The sequence below is a fragment of the Telmatherina bonti genome (assembly GCF_933228915.1).
Source record: "Telmatherina bonti genome assembly, chromosome: 3".
Lineage (NCBI taxonomy): Eukaryota > Metazoa > Chordata > Actinopteri > Atheriniformes > Telmatherinidae > Telmatherina > Telmatherina bonti.
This window is the reverse complement of record NC_136621.1, coordinates 14,565,896-14,589,623: the sequence shown is the minus strand read 5'-3', so window position 1 is coordinate 14,589,623 and position 23,728 is coordinate 14,565,896. Positions and strand designations below refer to the sequence as shown.

General features: G+C 40.9%; 1 protein-coding gene across 2 annotated transcripts in view; it reads left to right on the top strand.

Moving 5' to 3' along the window:
* Window positions 1–23,728, top strand: part of LOC306754370 (STE20-like serine/threonine-protein kinase) — a 28,671-nt gene that overhangs the window by 1,443 nt on the left and 3,500 nt on the right. For both annotated transcript variants that reach the window (XM_079238368.1, XM_079238369.1), the window contains exons 2-15: window positions 2,882–3,046; window positions 5,138–5,186; window positions 5,320–5,469; window positions 9,535–9,607; window positions 9,690–9,884; window positions 10,039–10,120; window positions 11,079–11,210; window positions 11,807–12,541; window positions 12,617–12,747; window positions 14,453–14,576; window positions 16,965–17,144; window positions 19,955–20,084; window positions 21,646–21,770; window positions 23,496–23,687. In XM_079238368.1, coding sequence (XP_079094494.1) covers window positions 2,882–3,046; window positions 5,138–5,186; window positions 5,320–5,469; window positions 9,535–9,607; window positions 9,690–9,884; window positions 10,039–10,120; window positions 11,079–11,210; window positions 11,807–12,541; window positions 12,617–12,747; window positions 14,453–14,576; window positions 16,965–17,144; window positions 19,955–20,084; window positions 21,646–21,770; window positions 23,496–23,687 — 2,463 coding nt within the window. The remainder of the gene's footprint in view (window positions 1–2,881; window positions 3,047–5,137; window positions 5,187–5,319; window positions 5,470–9,534; window positions 9,608–9,689; window positions 9,885–10,038; window positions 10,121–11,078; window positions 11,211–11,806; window positions 12,542–12,616; window positions 12,748–14,452; window positions 14,577–16,964; window positions 17,145–19,954; window positions 20,085–21,645; window positions 21,771–23,495; window positions 23,688–23,728) is intronic.

The window sequence follows — 23,728 nt, the reverse complement described above, 5'->3', positions numbered from 1 at the left end:
CGTATCCTGCAGGTTTTTGTTGTCTCCAAGCTTCAACACACCAGATCAAAATTCACCAATAAGTTGACAAGAAGCTGCTGGATCCATTTGATTTGAATCAGCTGTGTTGGTGAAGAGAAACAACAAAAACCTGCAGGATACCGGCCCTCGAGGACTGGAGTTTGACACCCCTGGTCTAGATGGATGCCAGTCTTCCCAGGAGGGGATATTCTCGGACATTTCTGAGAAAAGCAATGCAAGAGCTACATCTCAGACAGGCCACAAGTAGCATGATAAAGGTTAAAGTTAATCACAGTATTTAGGGTTAGAAAAAAGAGGGAACAAGTATGGATTGTTTGAACATGACAGCAGGGCTTAGTTTTCAAAGCTGCATCTGAGTGAATATCAAAAAAAGTTTGTTTAAAGTGCACAGGAGCATTTTTAAGGAAAAACCAAACGCAGCATTTCTGTAAAAACACCTCAGACCACCTGTCAAGCACAGTAGTGGAGGGTTGATGATCTGTGCTGATGTTACAGCCACAGGATCTGAACACCTTGCAGTTTATTGAGTGGACCGTGAATCTTTTGTATAGAAAACTATTTTAGGGTCAAATGTGAGTCCAGCAGTTAAAACTTGGCTAAAATTGTTTAATGTAACGGGACAATAATCTCAAACAAAGCAGCAGATCTACCACAGAATGGTTGAAAAAGAAGAATCAAGGTGTTGACATGGTTAAGTCAACGTCCAGATCTGACCAAGATACGGTGGTGGAACCTTCAGAGAGCCGTGTAGACACAAATACTGCAAACTTGAATGAATGTTGGAAGGACTTAAACAAATTTTCCCCACAACACTTTAGAAACTTATAAGTCGGAAGAAAATATCTATCCTAGTTACTTGGATTAAAGGTAGTCCAAGTGTTTAAATCATGGGTTCTATTGTTTTTCTCTCATCATCTGGTATAAACTTTAAATTAACTGTTTTTCCCATTTGTAAAGATTTTCAAGATGTTTTTGTAAGGTTTAGTGCTGGTGGTTGATGTTGGTATCCAAACTATGTCTTAGCTGTCTTTCAGAAAGTCAGTAATGTGTCAAAGCAAGTCCAGTTATGTCATTTTAATGTTAACATGGTTTCGTTTGACCCTAATTTACAACTGGAGCCAGAAACCTCATTTACATGACTGATGGTTATTGTTATTTCATAAATGGGCTGGTGTTATTTCAACACCATGAATTCTTCATATTCTGTTAAGGGTTTGCTATAGGTTTTTCTTTTTATTTCACTTTTGGCCATTTGCTGACACTTTTACTTACTTGAACTTACACTTCCAGGAAATCTTGGGTGTCATTTGAATTTAAGCCTGATCTTTCTCTTTGAGTCTCAAATTCCCAGTTGATATTCATTTCACCAATAAAACCTTTGTGAAATAAACCAGTTAATCATTATTTTGATAAAGTAGGGCAAGGCAAGTTTATTTCTATAGCATGTTTTATGTACAAGATAATACAAAGTGCTTTACATAAAACATTATGGGTTGCAGAGGATGCATTAAAAGTACATAAAAGAAAATAAAGAACTAATTCATATTACAACATAACTTAAGGGGTGTTAAAATCCCATAAAATATCTAAAATTAAAATGATTACAAAGCAGTCAAATTAGATGGTTCAGAAACAAATGTTTTAACCTGGATGAACAACCCCAGTTCCAGTGAAGTTGGACGTTGTGTAAAACGTAAATAAAACAGACAAGATATTAAATGTACAAACTCATTAACTTTATTCCTTTGTGTTTTTTTGCTCAGGCATTGGTTCTCGCCTCATCCTCCCTTTTTAAATGACTGAGCTTTTCAGGGATCCTCCTTTTTATACCAGATCATAACCCTCACCTGTTACTAATGAACCTGTGAAACACTCCAAGCTGTTTTTTAGGTGTTCATCAACTTTTTCAGCCTTTTCTAGGCCAAGCTTTTTTAGAACGTGTTGCAACATCAAATTCAAAGTGAGTGAATATCTGCAACGAAACAATGAAGTTTATCAGGTTGAACATGAAACAGCTTGTCTTTATACTGTGTTTGGTTGAATATAAATTATTAAGCATTTGCAAATTATGTTCTGTTTTTATTTAATTTTAAACCATGTCCTGACTCCTTTGGAGTTGAGGTTGGAAAGGGTCAACACTTGGTGAAAGTTTCATCTCCACTGGCAGTTTTTTCCACTCGTTTTTAGCACAACAGCCAAGTGCTGCTTGCAGTACCAAACAAAAGCACCAAAACCAACCTTAAATAATATTTTCTTTTACTGCTGACTCTGCTTGTTATTGTCTTTGATAGAAAATGTGATGTATAATTTGGTAAAAATGTGAGAAAAGTGTCACATTTCACTGATAAAAAAAAAAGCTCCATTCAAGCTAAATAAGATACGCAAATATTTAATCAGGGTTATCTATACAAAACTGGGTGTCGGGCTGTCCCATTTTTAATGAACCACTGGGTTGTAACCACACTAGATTGCAGAGCTTTATGAGTTTCTAACTATCTTTCATAGCTGACTGTGACACTTGGAAATGCCACCAGGAAGTGACTGCATCCCATATTGCAGCAGCAACCTCTATGAGCACATCCTGTCTGCAGGAAAGCCAAAACAATCAGGAGAAATGTCCACTTGAACAAGACGCGTCACAATCTCTGCTCACATTTTCAGACCTGAAGTAGAGCAGAGTGCTTTTTATATCTATTTCATGGTCCTGATAGTTTTGTTCTTGTTTTTTTGTTGTTGTTTTTTTTAAGCTGAGACCAACTACAGTCTCAGATGTGAGCATGAAGCATTACAAAAAGAAAGCTTTGCATTGGTTGAGCTAGCAAAAGGGTTGCAAATCAACTAACAATATTTTCATCTGCAGGCTCAGAACAAGCAGACGGGCGTTCTAGCTGCTGCCAAAGTCATTGATACAAAGACAGAGGAAGAGTTGGAGGACTACATGGTGGAGATCGACATCCTGGCTTCCTGTGATCACCAGAACATTGTGAAACTGCTCGACGCTTTTTATTATGAGAGCAAACTGTGGGTGAGTGTGTGGACGAGGTGTTGAGGCTGACATTCTCTGTTTTTTCTTTAAAAATGCAGGTTGATTTAAAGTCTACATTAATGGAAACCTTCCACATATTTAACATACAGAAGTATTATCATAGTGTGTGGCCAAAGTTCACATGAACAGAAGAAACAAGGAACTTTAAGAGCTGTTAATCATCATACCAGTTCATAATCCATCTACTTCTGATATGAAGCATTTCTTAAATGCCTTTGTTTCTTTCATCATAGGCTTTAAGTTTAAGTGGTCGTTTCACCATCATTTGAGCATCTGATGCATGAATGTGAAGTATTAGTCATTAAATGCTGAGCTTTTGTCCCATTACTAAGTTATAGCGAATACAGAGGAAGTGTTCATGAATAAATAAATAGCTAAATAAAGGGAACTTGGGTAACGGAGGTAGATCACAGGTCAGTAATTCAGGGCTTTTCTTTTGACTCGGCGTTGATGACAAAAGGCAGAAATGAAAACGGGATGTTGTTGTCAGCAGGCAAATCATCATGCATTTTCTGTTGTCATTCAACTTGCTGGCATGTAAAAACACAGTCAGGCCGTTATTAACTCTCCCGATCACCTGAGTATTTCATTTCAACGTGCTGTGTTGAGCACTCTGCCCTTTTCCTCCCCATTGTTCTCCAAACAATGACCCCAGCCTGATGGAGGTAGATTTTTTTCGAGGCCTCTGTTGCACCTGTTCATGCAAAGAGGAGAGAGAGAGTCCAAAGTATTTCCTGCTCCAGATGAGAGCAGATGAAAGCATTCTGTAAAATCTTGACTTCATGGCTGCAGACTGAATTATTAATCTTCCTTTTGCTTTTTTTTAAAATTTTAATTTAATTACAGTTTCAAGCTCCATTGTTGCTACTCTGCTTCTGCTAGCCTTAAATTTGGTGGTGAACTCATGTTTAGCCACATCCTCCCTCTTTGTGCCACATGAATGAGTTAGAAAGTATGTGAATACGTAGTTCTCTATGCGTTTGTGTGTGTGTGTGTGTGTGTCAAATAAACAAGTGGGAGAGGAAGCCACAGCCCCAGCCTGTGGTTCCTTTTTGCCCATTGCAGCTCTGAAAATCCACTGTGGGGGCCATTGTACGACAGCAGAGCCACTAAAACAACAGCACGCCTACAGAGAAACACTAGAACCGTGTGCATGTTGAATAGCCGAGACTGCTCCAAGACTTGGAAGCATTGTATGTCCTGTAGGGGCTTTGTTGGAAGTGGAGCGGTCTTGAAAAGCTCAGCTGAGTGGAGGAATGCTACTGAAGCTTGATGTTTCAGTCTTTTCTTTGTTTTATTTGAGTACTCTCAAGATCTTGAAATTTGAAATACAGGTTGACCCCATCAGAAGCATGAAAACTAACGCATCAACCACAGTTCATTTCTTAATAGCTCCAAAAGTATTGCAGAAGTATAGTTTTACTTCCTTTTTTTGGGGGGGTGGGGTGACACTGAGACCAATGTTACCCAAATCTCTGCCAAGAACTGTTTTGTTTTGTTTTTAAAGCCCACTAAAGAGACTCCAGATGCTTTGACTTACCTGCTGCGCATAATTCTCACCTCTGCCTGAGGTGCTTTATCCATAGATACTCTAATCCTATTTGCAGAATAAGGCCTAAGGTCTGGTGGTATAGCTAGCAAGCCACCTATCAGCTGTAAGAGACTTTTTTTTCACAATGTGGCCCCAACTGGGCCAATCCTCTTATATAAAAAGCTTCTAAATGCCTTTAAGAGTGCAAAGTGTTTCATTCATGAAAGGTAGGTAGAGGTTTTAGTGAGTAGTCAATCATTGGCTCATTTGAGTTTTTTTAGTCTAGATGTAAGCAGGATAGTGTTTCTCTCTGAACCTGGGAACCTTCTAGGCCCTCAATAGAGTTTAGGACATGAGATGCTGCCTGAATGGTACGGCTTCATGAATTGTCGGCTCTCATCTCTGTGATCTGTACTCCAAATGCATTAGTGACAATCTGTGTCATCAGCATTTCATAATAACAGCTTTTATGATACACTGTTTTATATGACGAAATGCACAGGAGAAACACAAGTTGACCCTCCTCCCTGTTTCCTCAGATTCTCATTGAGTTCTGTGCAGGAGGAGCAGTGGATGCTGTCATGCTCGGTGAGTCAGCATTTGTACTTTACACATATGTTGTAACATCGGCAATGAAACAGCTCAGATTCAAGCTCAAACCAGAGAAAACAAAAGTTAATTCTAAGCATATGTTTTTGTGACTCTCGCCCCTCCTTTTCAGAGCTGGAGAGACCCCTGACGGAGCCTCAGATCAGGGTGGTGTGCAGGCAGACTTTGCAGGCTCTCACCTACCTCCATGAAAACAAAATTATTCACAGAGACCTGAAGGCAGGAAACATCCTCCTCACTTTGGATGGTGACGTCAAGCTGGGTAATTGCAAACATGTTTCCAACTGTTAATTGAGCATCACTTCAGCCCATAGTGGATCCGATCAGTACTGTTGCAAAATGTTTGCCAAAGTCTTTCATTTGAGTCAAGGTGGATTTAATTTTCACTGAATATGAGCATATTTAATTTATTTTTTACTTATATGTTTTTTATTTTAAAGTAGGAAACCACACTGTCTGGCCAAAAACAAAGTCACACACTAATGTATCATGGACTACCTTTAGTTTTTATTACGGTGCCTATTCGCATAGTTTCAATAAGCTTCTGCAATATGTAATTGTGTACATGTATGTGTATATGTATACATGTATTTCCATCCTGAGTTCACAGTGAATTTTTCTCCAAGCACAAAATCTTTTCCAGCACATCCAAAAGTTTCTCAATGAAGTTCAGGTCTGGACTCTGTGGTGGCAAATCCATGAATGAAAATGATGTCTTGTGCTCCCTTTCACAATTTGAGCCCAATGAATGCTAACATTGTCATCTTGGAATATGGCCGTGCCATCAAGAAAGACAAAAATCCATTGGTGGAATAACCTGGTTATTCAATATATTCAGGCAGTCAGTTGACCTCATTCTTTTGGCATTCATTAGGCATCATGGTCCCATCACTTCATCCGCTCCCATCACTCTGGAACAGGGTAAATCTGGACGTATCAGGTGACATGACCTTCTTCCATGGCTCCACAGTCCAATCTTTATGCTCCCTAGCAAACTGGAGCTTTTCTTTTCACATTATTCTCACTGAAAAGTGTTTTTCTTAAAGCTCAACATCTGTTTAGGTCCAATCACTCGAGTTCATTTGTGTTTCATGTGGGAAAGAACAGTAAACATATCCCTGAGTTCTAGTGGTGATTTTTTTTTTAACCATTTGATTTTACCATCATGTACATGATCACCAGCCTCAATAATTTAATATTTTTTTCCAACCACATTTATCCCTGGAAGATAATGTTCCCTGAATATCTTTCCAGCTGTTTTTATAATGTGTTGGACAGTTCTTAACTCAGTTTTAGCAGTTTTTTTGTTTGACTCTAATAATTTTGTCTTTCTAAAATAAATTGATATATTTTCCACAACTACAGAAAGTGTCTTCCCACATGTTTGTTTAAGGAATAAAAACCTGTTCAGTGCATCATTTAGGGTTAAATAACCATGTGTCCCTGAAGCATTTAAATCTAAAAGGACGCAATAAACCGCCTAGCAATGCATCCCAGGCTTTCACCGCATTTATGCCATGAAAACAACACATTGGAAACAACTTGGGTTTTAAATCACAGTAACTTGCAAAAAAAAAAAAACTTTATCAGGAGACCAGACAAGCGCCATCGAAAAGATCTACAGACGTGATCCTTGTACACACAGTATCGTAACATGCTAGTTTAGTTGCTACCAAAACAACTAGGCAGTTACCTTGGATTTGTTTCGACAATTAAAGATACAAACTTTATAGTAGGAAAACTTAACTTTTATTACACATGCATCCCGCTTCTGACAATATCTGTCTTTTCTCAAGCAAGCAGGGAATGAAGAAGGCAAAAATGCCACGAAAGAAAAAGATAAAAGCTATTACTGGTCCGCAGACTATCACAGCTGTATTTTCTGCTGCCACTTCCTCTGCACTCCTCCCTGGCTGATCTGCCTACAGAGAGTACCTGGTTGAGGTACTCTCTTGTAGTGTTAAACTCAAAGGAGTCTATAAATACAATTTAAGAAACAACCAAAAGAAAAACCCAAAAAAACCTTTTTATTGCACATACAGTGAATTTTTGAGAAACCAACCCAAATCACCACATCTGAGACTCAATACACTGAAAACCTATTAACACCACTATGCCATCCGGGAAGCAATTATTCAATGGCAAGCTGTTACCAGTTTGCTTAATTAAACCCAGGTGGTGAGTTTTGTTTATTTGTTTGTTTGTTTTTTTTGGATGGGCCATGTATAAGCAAGTTTGAAAATTCGCAACAGTAACTAGAGAGAGTGTGTTGACTGACCTTTTTTTTTTCCCTTCCTGGTTTAACGGCCAGAACTAGTGCAGGAAAGAACTGTACAGTGCTGCAACTTATTTACATATGCAAAATGAACACAGAGATGGTTTCAGCTCACCATATGAAGCATTTGTTTATATAATTCAATCTCTAAAAGATACAATGTTGTCACATCATGTTCTGCAAACCAGAAAAACTGCTTGTTTTTCAGCTGCATTAATACAAGACTGTTACATGTTCACATGACCCCTCTCATGACAATACACTGCGTGTGTGTGTGAAATAGTTAGAAGAAAGAATAGTTGGACCAGAGACGTGCTTCTATGGAAAGTCATCCAGAAAATGAAATGCTTGTTTATGCATCAATTTAGTTTATTTTTAACATGGCACATTTTGTTCAACAGTAGATTTTTTTTCCTCTCGCACTTGCTGGATTTTGCAGTTTTTACAATTAAGCTGCCAGTAACAATAGGTACTAAAACTCTGATAAGCCATGATATTATGGCTGCCTACATGATTTCAAATGAGTTTGCCCTTTGTCCCTAAAACAACCTTGTGATGGACCTCTTCACAATAAGAGATAATATCTGGCATCAAGCCATCAGGAGCAGGTTGTGAGGCTTCTGTGGCTGGATTTGTTGGTCCAGCACATCCCACAGATGCCTGATTGGATTTAGATCTGGAGAACATATGAACGCATGTTTAAACCTCAAACACATTGAGCTCTTCAAAACATGCTTTATTGTTGCAGAGTGTATTTTTCTGTTGGAAAAAAAGCCAACACATGACAATCTAAATTTATAACTTCACCTCTCAGTGGTCTGAGAGGTCTTCATGTTTTTATGTGTTTTCAAGCGTCGGGTCTCAGATAAAATCAGAACTCGGGGTCCAACGAGATCCTGGATATATTTTCAGGAAATTCACCTTATCCAAAGTGGACAAAGAATTACTCCACAATAACAAGGTTCGATTTTATGTTGTTGTTGTCAAGAAACATCTAAGGTGTTTTCCCAGAGTTGGTTACTATGGCTGAGTAAACTGCAGTAACACATAGGAGAAATGCTAACAATGATTCAATCCACCACTGTATTTTTTATTAAGTAGGTGATAATATGCCATATTTTTAACCCTTTGTAAGGACCAGTCAGGCTTTAAGGGTTAAATGGCATTTTGCTGGCAAGGTGACAAGTAAATGAACTAGATAACTTCTTGTTGATTGAACCTGTTTTTTCTGTCATACATAAAATAAATCAAGCACATCTTTCCCATGATTTATGGTTTTGACTGCCTGCTCACAGAAGTTTTGTCTCACAGTGATGAGACAGGCATCTTTGTCATCAGACAGTTTTATATGACATCTTGTTCATGTGGTTTGCTTGAGGTGGAGAAGTCAGGAGAAGCTCAGTGGACTGTTTTCAGGATGCCTGGGGTTTGCACTGTGATTCATTTGGGTGTCAGTGCTTTATAGAAACTTTTAGCCAAGTCTTTCCTTTTCATTTTGCTGTGCGACATGTTAGGATTGCTCCTATGATCTACTGTACACTGCAGTCCCCTGTACAGGGAATTCTTTTCACGATGTTAAAAAGCCTTAAAAGAAATTATATTGACTTACTGGTGCCAGGTGTTTATGGACTTTGTAACATAATTTTTTTTGTAATTTTTTACGCACAACAGTTGATTGAGCTCGCAGCTTAGGATGTAACCCAACGCATCCACAGGAGATACTGTAATCCAGTGTACTTAGATGGTATGAGTCACTGTGAAATAATACACAGAAAGCATTTTGTGTGGTGACATAACACACAGAGAAGTGTCTGTTCATCTTCCTGCTGGGACACTGGACTATTACTCGCACATGATGCCACAGAATGATGCCATCATGGAGGTGAAAGCAGAGTCTTATCACAATGTCAGGCCGAGTTATTATGTATTTTTGTCATGATGCCTTCATCGTGACAAAAATGAAATGATTTAGCATCCTAATAGTTCAGTTTTGGAAACAAACTATAAAAGCTCTGACTAATTTCAGTTTTTTCTTAATCACTTGCCTTCCAGCTGACTTCGGTGTGTCTGCCAGAAATACCAAAACGCTGCAGCGGAGAGACTCTTTCATCGGAACTCCTTATTGGTGAGTGGAATAGTAAGAATATAAGAGGTACACTTTTCAATGAAGCTTTCTCCATTTACATCTCCTTTAAACCTTCTTCCAGGATGGCTCCGGAGGTGGTGATGTGTGAGACCTCCAAAGACCGTCCATACGACTACAAGGCTGACATCTGGTCTCTCGGGGTCACCTTAATTGAGATGGCACAGATTGAGCCGCCCAATCACGAGATGAACCCCATGAGAGTCTTGCTGAAAATAGCCAAGGCCGATCCTCCTACCCTGATGCAACCATCACGTTGGTGAGTCACGCCGTGGACGCAGCGAGGGCGCGGCCTCAGAGCTGCTGGTCTGAGTCGTACCTGAGTTAGTTTTCATGATTCAGCAGCAGGCGTTTGATGTTTTCTTTTATCTCAGGCTGTTTTTACAACCTCATGTGGGACTTCTGCCTTTCAGGTCTCCAGATTTTAGCGATTTCCTGAAGCGGTGCCTCGATAAGAATGTGGACAACAGATGGAGCGCAACACAGCTTCTGCAGGTGTCTTTAATTCCACACATTTGTCCCAACAAAACCTCTCAACACTTAAAATCTATCACTTCCATTACCTCCTCACTTCAGTCATATGACCCTCACTTGCCCCACCCATACCCGCACACCACCTGCCGGCAGAGCGTAAGCAGTCCCAGGCGACATCTGTTTACCTGCTCTGCCTCAGGTACTGAACCATCTGTCCTGGAAGGACATTCATCCTTCTGCGCTTGAGCTGACGTCAGCTTAGCAGGCTTTTCTTTTTCCATCGGGTTTAACTGGCTCGGCCGAGTCAGAGCCTCTTACTTACTGTACAGGGAGGTAGCGAGGACACGTTCTCTCACACACACAGGAATACTGCACCACGCTGTCCTCCAGACGGACTGCTTTGCACAGAGGAAAGGCTCAATGGGCTTGAAAATACAAAACAGCGGCATGCCGCCGATGAGGGTTATGATATCAAAGAAGCTTCACATCATCAGGCCAGCGGTAGAATATGTGCAGCAGATTTCCAAACCAAAGAAGGTGAGATTGGAGATGTAGAATTTGTAGTTTTGACTTGTTTTGTCTGGAATGTTTGTCTTAAAATATTCATTCACTAATCCATCCATCCATCCATCCATCTTCTGCCGCTTATCCGGGGTCGGGTCGCGGGGGCAGCAGCCTAAGCAGGGAAGCCCAGACTTCCCTCTCCCCAGCCACATTTGCCAACTCTGCGGGGGGGATCCCGAGGCGTTCCCAGGCCAGCCGAGAGATATAATCCCTCCAGCGTGTCCTGGGTCTTCCCCGGGGTCTCCTCCCTAATGTCATTGAAAATGATTCCCTGTGAGCACCTTATATCTCAGACTACACAGGATTATTGTCAGGGGGGTGTACAGTCTCCACTTCTGATGATCTTGAAGTGCTTATTAAATTAAAAGCATTGAGCTCACCAGAACAAATTGTGTTTTATCTTTTTGTTGCGCAGCATTCCTTTGTGTCGACTGTGACTGATAGCAAACCACTGAGGGAGCTGATCGCTGAGGCAAAGGCAGAGGTCACAGAAGAGATTGAGGAGCACAAAGAGGAAGAAGAGGAGGAAGACACGGAGGCACATCTGGTGGGTGGTTATTTGCTACAGCCGATCAGTAAAGCATTTTGTATGGTAGTTGGTAAAAATGTGGAGGTCTGGGGCTGCTTTTTCTGGCCTTTCACATGAATTTCTTGATTTTTTTTTGTGATGCAGTTTATGATTTTGGGATATTTTTGAGGTGGCAAGTAAATGCAGGGCTTTTTTTTTTTTTTTCAGAAAGTTAAACAAAATGAAAAATATCCAACATTGATAAAAGCGCTTTGTTATAGCGATACCATTCACTTTTCTGCTCCATATTAACTAAACATTTCTGAACTTCCTCCACTTCCTGGAAGTGAGCCTCATTTAATAAACAGAAGACATCATGATGGGGGGTTGTTCAACATCCTGGAGCAGAAATGGTCAATATTTCCGACAGGTCTGATGGTGTGAAAACTTTAACTCTGCTAGCTCTGCTCTCCATTGCCTCCAAGCATTGTCACTTATATTGTCAACTATTTCTCAGGTAGTGTGGAGTGAAGAAATGCTGTAGTCCTGTTTCTGGCAAACCAAATATATAAAAGTATACAGATATTAGTCACATTCATATTACATCCTAACCTCTCGTGTCTTGTTTGTTTCAGGGCCACAAACGGGCTCCATCTGATGTCAGCGTTGCCAGCTCAGAGGATGAGAAAATCCCCCTCTCTCCCTCCATCTTGGCATCAGTCCCTGAGAAGATTGAGCCAATCCTGCCGATGTCCACCCCAACTGAGCCTCCCGTGGCCAACCACGTGGTTGAGACCAGGTCTGCAGAAGAGCCTGCTGAAAAGGAGCACACAGAGGTGGCTTCAAACACTCCAGTTAAAGACGAAGAGGCTGAGAGGAAACCCGCAGAGGACGAAATTCCAGAGACAGTGGCTGAAGTTTCCTCACCACAACCGGAGACTGAACCAGAGGCACCTTCTAAGGAACTACAGCAGCTGGATTTGAACGTTGAGGATGAAAAGGAAGTGGACACAGCAGAGGTTCCAGAGGTCTCGGAGCCTCTTCAGAAAGAAAACACACCTGTTTCAGAGGAACTAAACACTCCAGCAGAGGATGAAGAGGAAGACCGATACAAACATCTGAAAGTGACTTTGACTCTTTCAGAGCAAGATAAAGTTGTCCTGAAAGAGAAAAACGGAGAGAAGGCCACTGAAAAAGAAGGAACAAATGTTGAGGAGGAGAAGACGGTGCCAGATAAAGCTAAAGATGACAAAGAGAGAGACTCCGATTCAGGAATTGTTTCGGCTGCAGATAACAGCAGTGTTGACCTGAACCTGTCCATCTCAAGCTTTCTGTCCAAAACAAAAGAGCCTGGAACTGTTTCTATACAGGTAACACACCGACTCCGCAGTCTCACACAGCAGAAATCATGAAAGCTGCTAATCTGTGAAACCGTTTTTTCTCAGGACACCAAACGTCAGAAGAAGACACTGAAAAAGACTCGCAAGTTCATGGTGGATGGGGTGGAAGTCAGCGTAACGACTTCAAAGATCCTCACTGACAATGACACCAAAAACGAGGAGATGAGATTCCTGAGGTACTTACCTGTCTGCATTTCCACACACACCTGTCTGCATTTCCACACACACCTGTCTGCATTTCCACACACACCTGTCTGCATTTCCACACACACCTGTCTGCATTTCCATACACACCTGTCTGCAGTTCCACACACACACCTGTCTGCATTTCCATACACACCTGTCTGCAGTTCCACACACACACCTGTCTGCATTTCCATACACACCTGTCTGCATTTCCACACACACCTGTCTGCATTTCCACACACACACCTGTCTGCAGTTCCATACACACACCTGTCTGCATTTCCATACACACCTGTCTGCAGTTCCACACACACACCTGTCTGCATTTCCATACACACCTGTCTGCATTTCCACACACACCTGTCTGCATTTCCACACACACACCTGTCTGCAGTTCCATACACACCTGTCTGCAGTTCCACACACACACCTGTCTGCATTTCCATACACACCTGTCTGCAGTTCCACACACACACCTGTCTGCATTTCCATACACACCTGTCTGCAGTTCCACACACACACCTGTCTGCATTTCCACACACACCTGTCTGCATTTCCACACACACCTGTCTGCATTTCCACACACACCTGTCTGCATTTCCACACACACCTGTCTGCAGTTCCACACACACACCTGTCTGCATTTCCATACACACCTGTCTGCAGTTCCACACACACACCTGTCTGCATTTCCATACACACCTGTCTGCAGTTCCACACACACACCTGTCTGCAGTTCCACACACACACCTGTCTGCAGTTCCATACACACCTGTCTGCAGTTCCACACACACACCTGTCTGCATTTCCACACACACCTGTCTGCAGTTCCACACACACACCTGTCTGCATTTCCACACACACCTGTCTGCAGTTCCACACACACACCTGTCTGCATTTCCACACACACCTGTCTGCATTTCCACACACACCTGTCTGCATTTCCACACACACCTGTCTGCATTTCCACACACACCTGTCTGCAGTTCCACACACACACCTGTCTGCATTTCCATACACACCTGTCTGCATTTCCACACACACACCTGTCTGCATTTCCACACACACCTGTCTGCTTTTCCATACACACCTGTCTGCATTTCCACACACACCTGTCTGCATTTCCACACACACCTGTCTGCAGTTCCACACACACACCTGTCTGCATTTCCATACACACCTGTCTGCATTTCCATACACACCTGTCTGCAGTTCCACACACACACCTGTCTGCAGTTCCACACACACACCTGTCTGCAGTTCCACACACACACCTGTCTGCAGTTCCATACACACCTGTCTGCAGTTCCACACACACATCTGTCTGCATTTCCACGCACACCTGTCTGCTTTTCCACAGACACCTGTCTGCATTTCCACACACACCTGTCTGCATTTCCACACACACCTGTCTGCATTTCCACACACACCTGTCTGCATTTCCACACACACCTGTCTGCAGTTCCACACACACACCTGTCTGCATTTCCACACACACCTGTCTGCATTTCCACACACACCTGTCTGCATTTCCACACACACCTGTCAGCAATTTCCCTCAAATATTATGAAAAGGAATTGTTGACTTACCCGACTAAGGGATCTAATCTTTATCTCTTATGTAAGAAATCATACACAATGTACATCCTCTCTCTCTTTTCCTCCTCTTCCTCTCCTCCTCCTCCTCCTCTCCAGGCGGCAGGAACTGAGGGAGCTTCGCCTCCTGCAGAAGGAGGAGCAGAGAGCTCAGCAGCAGCTCAGCAACAAGCTGCAGCAGCAGAAGGAGCAGATATACCGGCGCTTTGAACAGGAGACCACGGTGAGGCTTCACACGCCGTTTGGGGTTATAGTGCTTCTAAAGCAGGTGTTACTTCTGTTAAACACTTGCTTACCTGTTTAAGCGTCCTGGTCCCAAACCATCATAAGCACCAGTGCAACCTTAAGTCTCACTTCTAGACTTTCTCCAGAGGGAGTATTTTCAGCAGAACTTTTGCCTCAATTGTTTATAAAGAAAAAGGAAAAAAAAGCCAAAATAAATAGATTAAATTGTGTTTTTAGTCTGACACGTTGTTTCCACTGTGTGAATTTTAAAGATTAAGAGTGCTTTTACTTCAGGATAGTTCGCTTGACTCTGTCCGATCAGGGACTCGGCTCGGTTGTTGGGGGGGGGTGTATCCATGCAGACCGAGATCACGTTCATGGTGCATTTTGGTGAAAAAAAGCCAAACCATTTTGAATAATATATCCCAATTTTCACCAAAGGTGGCGCTGCAGTGATATTTAGCAAAAGAGAGAGCAAGACCTGTGTGAAGAAGAAAATTATCACTGTTTTGGGTTTTTTATTTTATTTTTTGCAAATATACTGCAGAAATACACTGCAACAATAGGTACAGTATGAACACCAGATGAGGCAGAGAACCCTTAATGTCATCGCTGATACTATGCTAAATGCAGGAAGTGACTTTTTTTTGTAGTCCGCTTCCTGTATTTGGTCGGTTTGAAATAGAGACCTGCATTTGTAGGCGGACCAGCTCCGCTTTTTTGATCCGAATCAGAATTCGTTTGCTGTATTTACATTTCATGTAAGAAAGCGGACTTTCTGAGCAAACAGACTTGGATTTGAATCAAAAAGGCTGATGTAAATGTGCCCTAAGAGCTTTTATAATTCCAAAAATGTCTGAAGTTCAAACTAAAATAAGTAGTGCAGAAATACGTGTGTAGTGATGTTTTGTCCCGCTCTAGTCCCTGATGAATGTGTATTTTCTGAGCTGTCGGAGCAGATGAACTGTAGTTAAAAGCCCCTAAACTATTTTCACATCAGTGAGCAGAAACGTAAAGTCAACAGATGCGTCTTCCGAGTTGCAGAACATGAAACGAAGCTGCTTCACTTCTGACTACTTCTATGGTAGTTAGTTATTGTTTAAATTGTTCTCTAATCATAAAACCATCCAGATGCAAAAGTAAAAAAACAAAACATCAGGCGAGTTAACATTTATAAACCAGGCTGACTGTTACTGGGGGCCTTGGTAAGGCTGTATGAATTGCTTATGACTGTCCTACCTCCTGGAAACTGAGATCAGACCACTTTTGGTCTCAGGTCAGATGTTGATTAAGCCAAAGCTAAAAACTACTCAGACCTATAAAATTCTTAGCAGTTAAAGCAAAAACTGCAATGTGGATGTTTACATTGTGTCAGATGGTTGTTTCCACTTTACCTACAGTACCACAGTAAGTACATGTGAAATATGGATTGAATCATATAAAAACCCGTCTGCAGTTGTTTTATTTCCCAACAGAAGAAAAATGAAGTTGAATTCACAGAAGAATTGTGACAAAGTCACCAGAATGAGTGTTTAGTTTTCCAGTGAAAACAAACCTGGAACTGAACTCGTACATCACGCCAAGACCAGTGATAGTGGAGCAACTAATTGGCTAAACTTGAAGCAGCTTTAGACTACATCTATTAAATCATACTTTTTGGCTCATCTGTCCATCCTTTCGGATATTTTTATGACAGCCTGAAAAGCACAAATCTAACTTATTTTCTTCTGACCCAGGCTGCTTTTCATATTTTGTCCTGCACATCAAATGTGTTTTTATTCTATATTTTCACCTGACTTTTACAACATAGAAGGATTAGATGTCATAATTGTGCATCAGAGGAGGCAGGGCATGATAAGATCAAATGGAAACTATAGAGGGAACAATATTCTATCAGAATATTGTTGACTTTGATGTCAAAACTGATGCACACGCTGAAATGCATCCTTATTTGCCTCTTTAAACACAGCATGCTGCATGTGACACGTTATTTCCTGTACATGCCTATCATTTCAGGGCTGTAAATACCAGCTGTCTGATGATGCTTGTATTAAATTGTAATGTGAATATGCACACAAAAAAAGTTTAGACACACTTTCCCATTAAATCCAGTGCCAAAGTGTGTCCAAACAAGGTAGAGCATCTCCAGAAAATCTGAATTGAGAATTACTATATTTAATGTACAAATCAGCTACTCTGCAAGTTTAAGACAACAACAAAGCTCACATCTTGGGATCCAAACCTCCGACTAGTTGCAGATTAACTAAAGAAAACTATTTTTTTCTGAACACATGTTCAAGCCATGATCGCATGTCAACCAAAACATTAGAAAAGTGCTTCCAACTTGTCTGTTCTCTGATCTGACGTCCTCTTCTCTGTTCTGCAGAGTAAGAAACGTCAGTATGACCAGGAGGTGGAGAACCTGGAGCGCCAGCAGAAGCAGACCATTGAGAGGCTGGAGCAGGAGCACACCAACCGGCTTCGGGATGAAGCGAAGCGCATCAAAGCTGAGCAGGAAAAAGAACTGTCCAAATACCAGAACATGCTGAAGAACCGAAAGAAGGAGGTTAGTTAAAACCATTCCCACACCCCCATCCCCTAAAAGCGTTGCAAAGCTTTAATGTTCCTATTCATAGTACTTTGTTTTGCTTTGTGTTTACGTAACCTTTGCAGCAGACCGGGGTTAAATCAGTCAGCGCTGCCACTTCCAACTTGTTGTGTCATGTAGTCCTAATTTATCCACAGCTCTTGTCTTTTTTATTTCCACGTGTTATTCATGGCGGCACCGGTACAGGCCAAACAGGAAGCAGGACTTTCCCCAAAGCATGTGACAAACGCCATCATGAAACGCATTAAAGAGGATATTATTCAAGCTCCGCCAGAGGAGGTAACCAGGCTCAGTTTGCAGTGGATTCTGACGCAGAGTACAGCTGGACATCCTTCTTATCTTCTCATGTTTGATGCCATTTTAATGTCTTGACATTCAAAAACACTTGTTCCTACCTGAGTTTGTAGTGGCTGAGGCAGTGTGTGAGCAGCATGTAGGAGGGTAATGTACTGTGATCCACAGGGAGTGGCCCACGTTATGATTCGGTCCTTTGAGTTGTCCTCGTACACGCTGTGCAGGGCCCCCATACAGGATGTAAGTGAAAGCTCTGTGTGGTTTTTGATACCTCCTCAGGTTTGGAGCCTGGCCTCTTTCTTCTGTCTCTCATTGGAGGACTCCTCTCTTTCTTTTCAACAAGTGTTTTGAAGCAGATCTGTGACTTCAACCAATTTCTTTCATGCTCACACAAAGATTAAATGTTCTTCTGAAAGTGTAAGACAAGATGTCAAAGATGTTTTTCTTGCACAGTAAAGCACCTGGAGGCTGATGCTGTTCTCATCTTTTCTTTTCCTACAGATGTTTAACATCTGCATGGTCCTTTGTAAACGTTAAAGTGCAACTTGCAGGTGAACAACTTCAGTGAAGTATCAGTAAATGATAGTTTTTTTTAGTGAACATGTGGAACAAAAAGCCGAGATGTTTGATGAGAAATATGGATCCACACTGAAGATTTGATGCCTAAAAGATCAATAGTGTAAACACACATGAATGACCGATCACAGGCTGTTTATTAAGAGCGTAATGAGAGTGAGCGAGAGCAGGAAAGGCCAAGAATCAGGAGAGCCATCAAGAGAGAAATTCATTTACGGTGCAAGGAGACTACAGATGGCCATGTTTTTTATACACAGACAGAAAAACAGTCCTGGAACCCCCCAAGGCTGAGAATATACCCTGTTTTATTTATGTATGTTTATCATGGCAGCTTTGTGAATGTGGCATTTGTTGGTGTTTATATCGTCACAATGCTACAGCATGTGTTTGACCTGTGGGGACAGTGTGTTTACCAATTTTGACCAGATGTAAAGTCACAGGATAGCAGTGAAAATGAATTTTATGAATGAATGAATGAGTTTTGAGGACAAATTTGTTGACAAAGTCCGATATTACTTTCATCTCTACGATGTATTGTGTTTTTCTTGGATTGGCAAAACAAGGGCGACATACTCATTACTCTCATGTAGGTTTAGGAGGCTAAAACCATCTTTCAAGAAGCTGCAGTCATTTTTTTCTGTAATCTTTAAATTAAATACACAGACTTCTTTCATTTTACCATGTTCATTAGTTTTTTTTACAACCTACTTATCTATTGCTGCTTGTTTGTGTACTGCAACAATTGTAGTATACAAACAAATAGTGCAAAGAATTGGAGCAAACATGCCCATGAAAACTTAAGAATTAAAGCAAATATGTTGTCAACACACAGACGGCAGAGCTGAAACGAGATATTGCTCCAGTGCTGAGTGGACACGCGTTAGCCTTAACCAGTAGCTGCTAAAAATAAATGGCAAAGGAACAGGGCTGATAAGCCGTGGAAATGGCACAACTAGATCTTCTCCAACACCTAACAGCACAAAGCAGATCTGTGTCCACAGAGCACTAAAAACACAACTAAGAGCAGCTTACAGCTCACATCTTTCCTCATATCGCTCATTTTGCTCCCATGTAGCAGCAAAATGCTAGAACACAGGGAGGTGTGGGAGCTGAAAAGCAGTTCGCAACGAAAAATTTAGATGTTTTTTCCACATTAGTGAAGAACTGCTACTGTTTTTCACGCTGCAATAGCATTTTTATGAGATATCAGTGTGTAATAACAAGAGGTTAACATACACTCTACTGGTGACATGAGCAGGACGTAAAGCAGAACTTAATAACACGCATAACAAGGTGAGCTGTTGAATATTTTACATCAAGCTGATTTAAAGAAACTGACTAAAATGAGAGAAGAAGACTCCACTTAGCAGTTTCTGTCCCAGAGTCAGCTGGCAAACGCTAGAAGTGGCTGCACCTTGTAAACCAACAAAAAGACCATTTTTAAGATTTTAAGCATAAATTTTCAGAATAACGCTTTGGAAGGAGATGACCTGCGATTTGCACTTCAGTCGGGTGTGCTGTGTCTCTGTGTTTCATATTGGTGTCTTAATTACCTGCTTTTGTTTATCAGCTGAGCTCAAATCAGTGTCACTGACAAGCAGGTGAAACAGTCATTAATACCAGGTGTTACTGTCTGATTCATCGGCTCAAGCTGCGCTTAGCTTGACAGAAACTTGGCAGGAAGCCTGACCGCAACACGCGCTCTCCTGGCCTCAGAAGTCCCACCTACTTAATGTCTTGATAAAGGTTTTGCAACAGGAAGTGAACAAGAATAGGTCCTACACCCAATTTGGCTACCAGAGATGTGCCAAAATAGTTTTATGTTCATTTTTTTTTTACTGAAATTAACACACCACCTGTCCTTGTCTTATGAATGATATCCGTCCATCTCCATGCAGGAGCAAGAGTTCCTCCAGAAGCAGCAGCAGGATCTGGACAGCGCCCTGAAGAAGATCATCCAGCAGCACAAACACGAGCTCGCCACCATCGAGAGAGATTGCCTCAATCACAAGCAGCAGCTCCTCCGAGGTGAGAAATATTCAGGGGCTGCACGTTTTTGCCGGATGTTTGTGTTTTTATTTGTGCTTTAAAACAGTCAGGTGTGAAGCAAAGCTCTTCAGAAGCAAAGCTCTCGCTCACTCTTTTCATTCTGAAGCTCGTTTGACCATCGCAGCCCTGTGATTTTTCAGATGATTGAAGCAGGAACAAATATTGGTTTAAATGTTGTTTTAAACAGTAACAAATGCTCCTATGGTGGTATTGAAACCTGAAAAATTCTAGGAGCATTAAATATGATCAAAACTGCGAGCCCCACCTTTAAAGATTATCTGAGATGTACCACCTGCCCACCGGGGTCTTTACTCGTAGTTAAACAGTGTTTAGGCCTCAGTTCTGAGGAAGGAGCTCCTAAAAGATCCTTGTTTTGAAATAATTACATGAAGGTTTCTGCTACTATGCATGAAAATAAACATTCTCTTGGCATCATTTTTATTTCTTCAATCCCAATTTGAAGATCCCATCTGCATCAACTTGAACCAGTTGAAAGCAACTTGCGTTGGTTTGTGGCCGCAGCCTCTTTCAGCTCGACTGCTGTTAGTTGCAGCCTGCTGGCAGTTAGCAGTGCCTGGGTTTAATCCTGCATTTAGCTTGCCAGGAGCTGCACAATCAGCACTTCTCAGAAATGCAAACTGAACCGAGTCACGAGAGGCTGCGGCTACGCTTGTAAAGAGATTTTTACTGGAAACATAATTTAAAAGCTCAAAAGCTTTGTTTGCTTCATATAGCTAAATTTAGCTTATTTTTTTAGTCTTGAGACAAAACAACAGAAAACAAATAGCTGATCTAAATACTGTACAAGCATAATAAGGAGCAGAAAGTAAAATGATCTCATACAAGTCTTATATACAAGTCCTATACAAAACATTTATATATTTAAAAAAAAGTTGAAATAAAAATGTGCTAACGGAGTGTAGTATCCAACCATAAAGGCAGTTTTTATTTTAATCCATCAGAGCACAAAAGGAAACCATAAACCCATAAATTTATGTAACAAATTGACAAGATATTATTATATTTACCTGCTTTAATATCAGTGTTCAGAATACTCCTTACACTAATTCCTTTAGAGATTAGCTGTTCTAAAAGTTTAGTTTATCACACAACTCTGTCCCTTTTTACATTATATTTACTCTCTTTTTTTCTCTAAACTTTCCTGAATATTTTGTAGTATTGTGAAGTATTTATGTACTTCCTCCTTTATGTTGTAAAATAGAGAAATCCATTCATGACATTTTTAATTGAAAGTTTTACAAACTTTTACAAACTTCAACACAGTAGGTCATATATGGCAGAATCTGTTAGTTTGATATTCATTCTTTCTGCTTTGTTATTAAAGAGACCTTTAACTTTTTATAAGATAAATTGTTTTAGATGTTTTCATTCATACATAACTTCCAAGTTAAATGCCTGTCAGTCAGAATTGAGTTTTCTTTACTCTCATCAATGTCAGTTAAATCATCTTCTTTTAATGTATTTTCTAGTTGTGTAAAGATTCTGTTTTAATAAAGTCGTTTGTTTTTTGTTTTAACAGCACGGGAAGCTGCGATGTGGGAGCTGGAAGAGCGCCACCTGCAGGAGAAACATCAGCTGTTCAAACAGCAGCTCAAGGACCAGTACTTCATGCAGAGACACCAGCTACTCAAGAGACACGAGAAGGTGCTGAAAAGGGATCTTTTTCTTTTTAACCTCACTTCACAAAATGAAGTACATCTTCTGAGCTACAAGTGCTGAATGTATAATCTTGGTCTCAAACGAAAGCTGTGATGTGAGATTCCTACAAAGAGTCAGAATAAAGTATGTGTTACTGTGTCAGAGTAAATTCACCTGCAACTCAGCAGAAAATGTAAACGTCATATCCAACTAAAGCAGCTCAGTTTAAATTGGAATTAGTGAGGTAATGTGTGGTGAAGACTGTGCAAAAGAAAAAGCTAAAAAATAAACCCAGGTGTGAGGCTGGTTGTGGTGGCAGAAGAAAAAATGTGGAAGATCAGCTCTTCAACTTCATCTTGTCTTTAGTCACAAATAAAACTCCATGAGGCAGCCATGTACCAGCAAGCAGCTGGACAAGTCAAATTTAATGACTCCTCAATCACAACAAAAATGCTCTCTCGCGCCTGAAGCTTCTCCTCCAGCTTTATACTGGAGGCCCCTCCTACAAGACAAACCTACATTAATTGACATTCACTTACAATTAATGCAACGCCCAGACACAAAAACTTACATCAACTTGCCTAAAAAAATGAGCTATGGCTATAAAACATTCCAACATGGCTCAATAGATACATATAAAAAAAAGATCCTTTAGAAATGATCAGTTACATTAACATGAACAGGAAACACCGCTTCAAGATATCTACACATGGTACATGCCATTCCACCTGCTCTATAAAAAGGTATTTGGACACTCGCCATTCTGGTTCACCGACTCACTAGGAGGCATGGTCTACACCATGACAGCACGCTATTTCAATTTTCCAGGTAAATACAGGTAAATAGCCATAAGTTTGGGATGGACCCCCAAATTCCCCTTATAAACACCATGAGGATCCAGAAACAAGCCAAATTTCCTATTTTGAGCCAAGCCCAAAATAATATATGAAAGGAATTCACTTTGATTCAGCTTTATTTGTATGGCGCCGCTTCACAACAATGTCATGTCAGGTCTCTTTACAGACTCATCAGTTCCAGTCACTTCGTAATAAATAGCCTAGCTAAGAGAAACCAAAAAAGCTCACTCCGGCTACGGAGGGCACCCATCTGCCTCGGCTGGTTTGGGTGAAGAGGACAGGGAAGAATAGTTCACTATAAATCCCCCCTTCATCGCCATCATGATTCATTTCAGACACAGTCATAGGAGACACTTCAGCTTTTTTTTTTTTTTTTTTTAAAGTTGGAATAAAAATTTTTTTTACTACAAAACAGCAAAAGCGAGACATGTTTTGTGACTTTGGCGACTAGCTCCAATAGATTTTGTCCCACATTGATGAGACAGACATATTTTAAATCAGCAGTCTCTGCTTTCATATGACACCTGGTTTGTGTAGTTTGTTTAAAGTAGAGAAATTGGCAAAAGCTCTTCTCATGTTTTTCTTACATGCCCATAGAATTGCTTGGGGTTTGAACTGTTTGCTTTGGATATCAATGCTTGTTAGTCTTTTAGCTGAGCTTTGTCTTTTTAATTTTGGTGGGCTGCATGTTAAGATTGCTGCTTCCTAATGTGCAAAGACCTTTTCTATTCCATGGATCTCCTGTTGCCTCTTGTTCCTCTTTCATCAGAGGTTAAACATTTCTGTTTATTATGCTTGAGTGTTTTAGTTTTCTGGAAAGTAAAAAAAAAAAAAACCAAACAAACTCATCACTGGAGGCTTGTTCTCTGTGCAGGAGATGGAGCAGATGCAGCGCTACAACCAGCGTCTCATCGAAGAGTTGAAGAACAAGCAGACACAGGAGAGAGCCCGACTGCCCAAGATCCAACGCAGCGAGGCCAAGACGCGCATGGCCATGTTCAAGAAGAGCCTCCGCATCACCGCAGCCTCCATCACTCCCGAGCAGGAGAGGGAGAAGGTCAAGCAGGTGAGATGCATGAAAAAGAAAGAATTAAAAACAAATTGAAG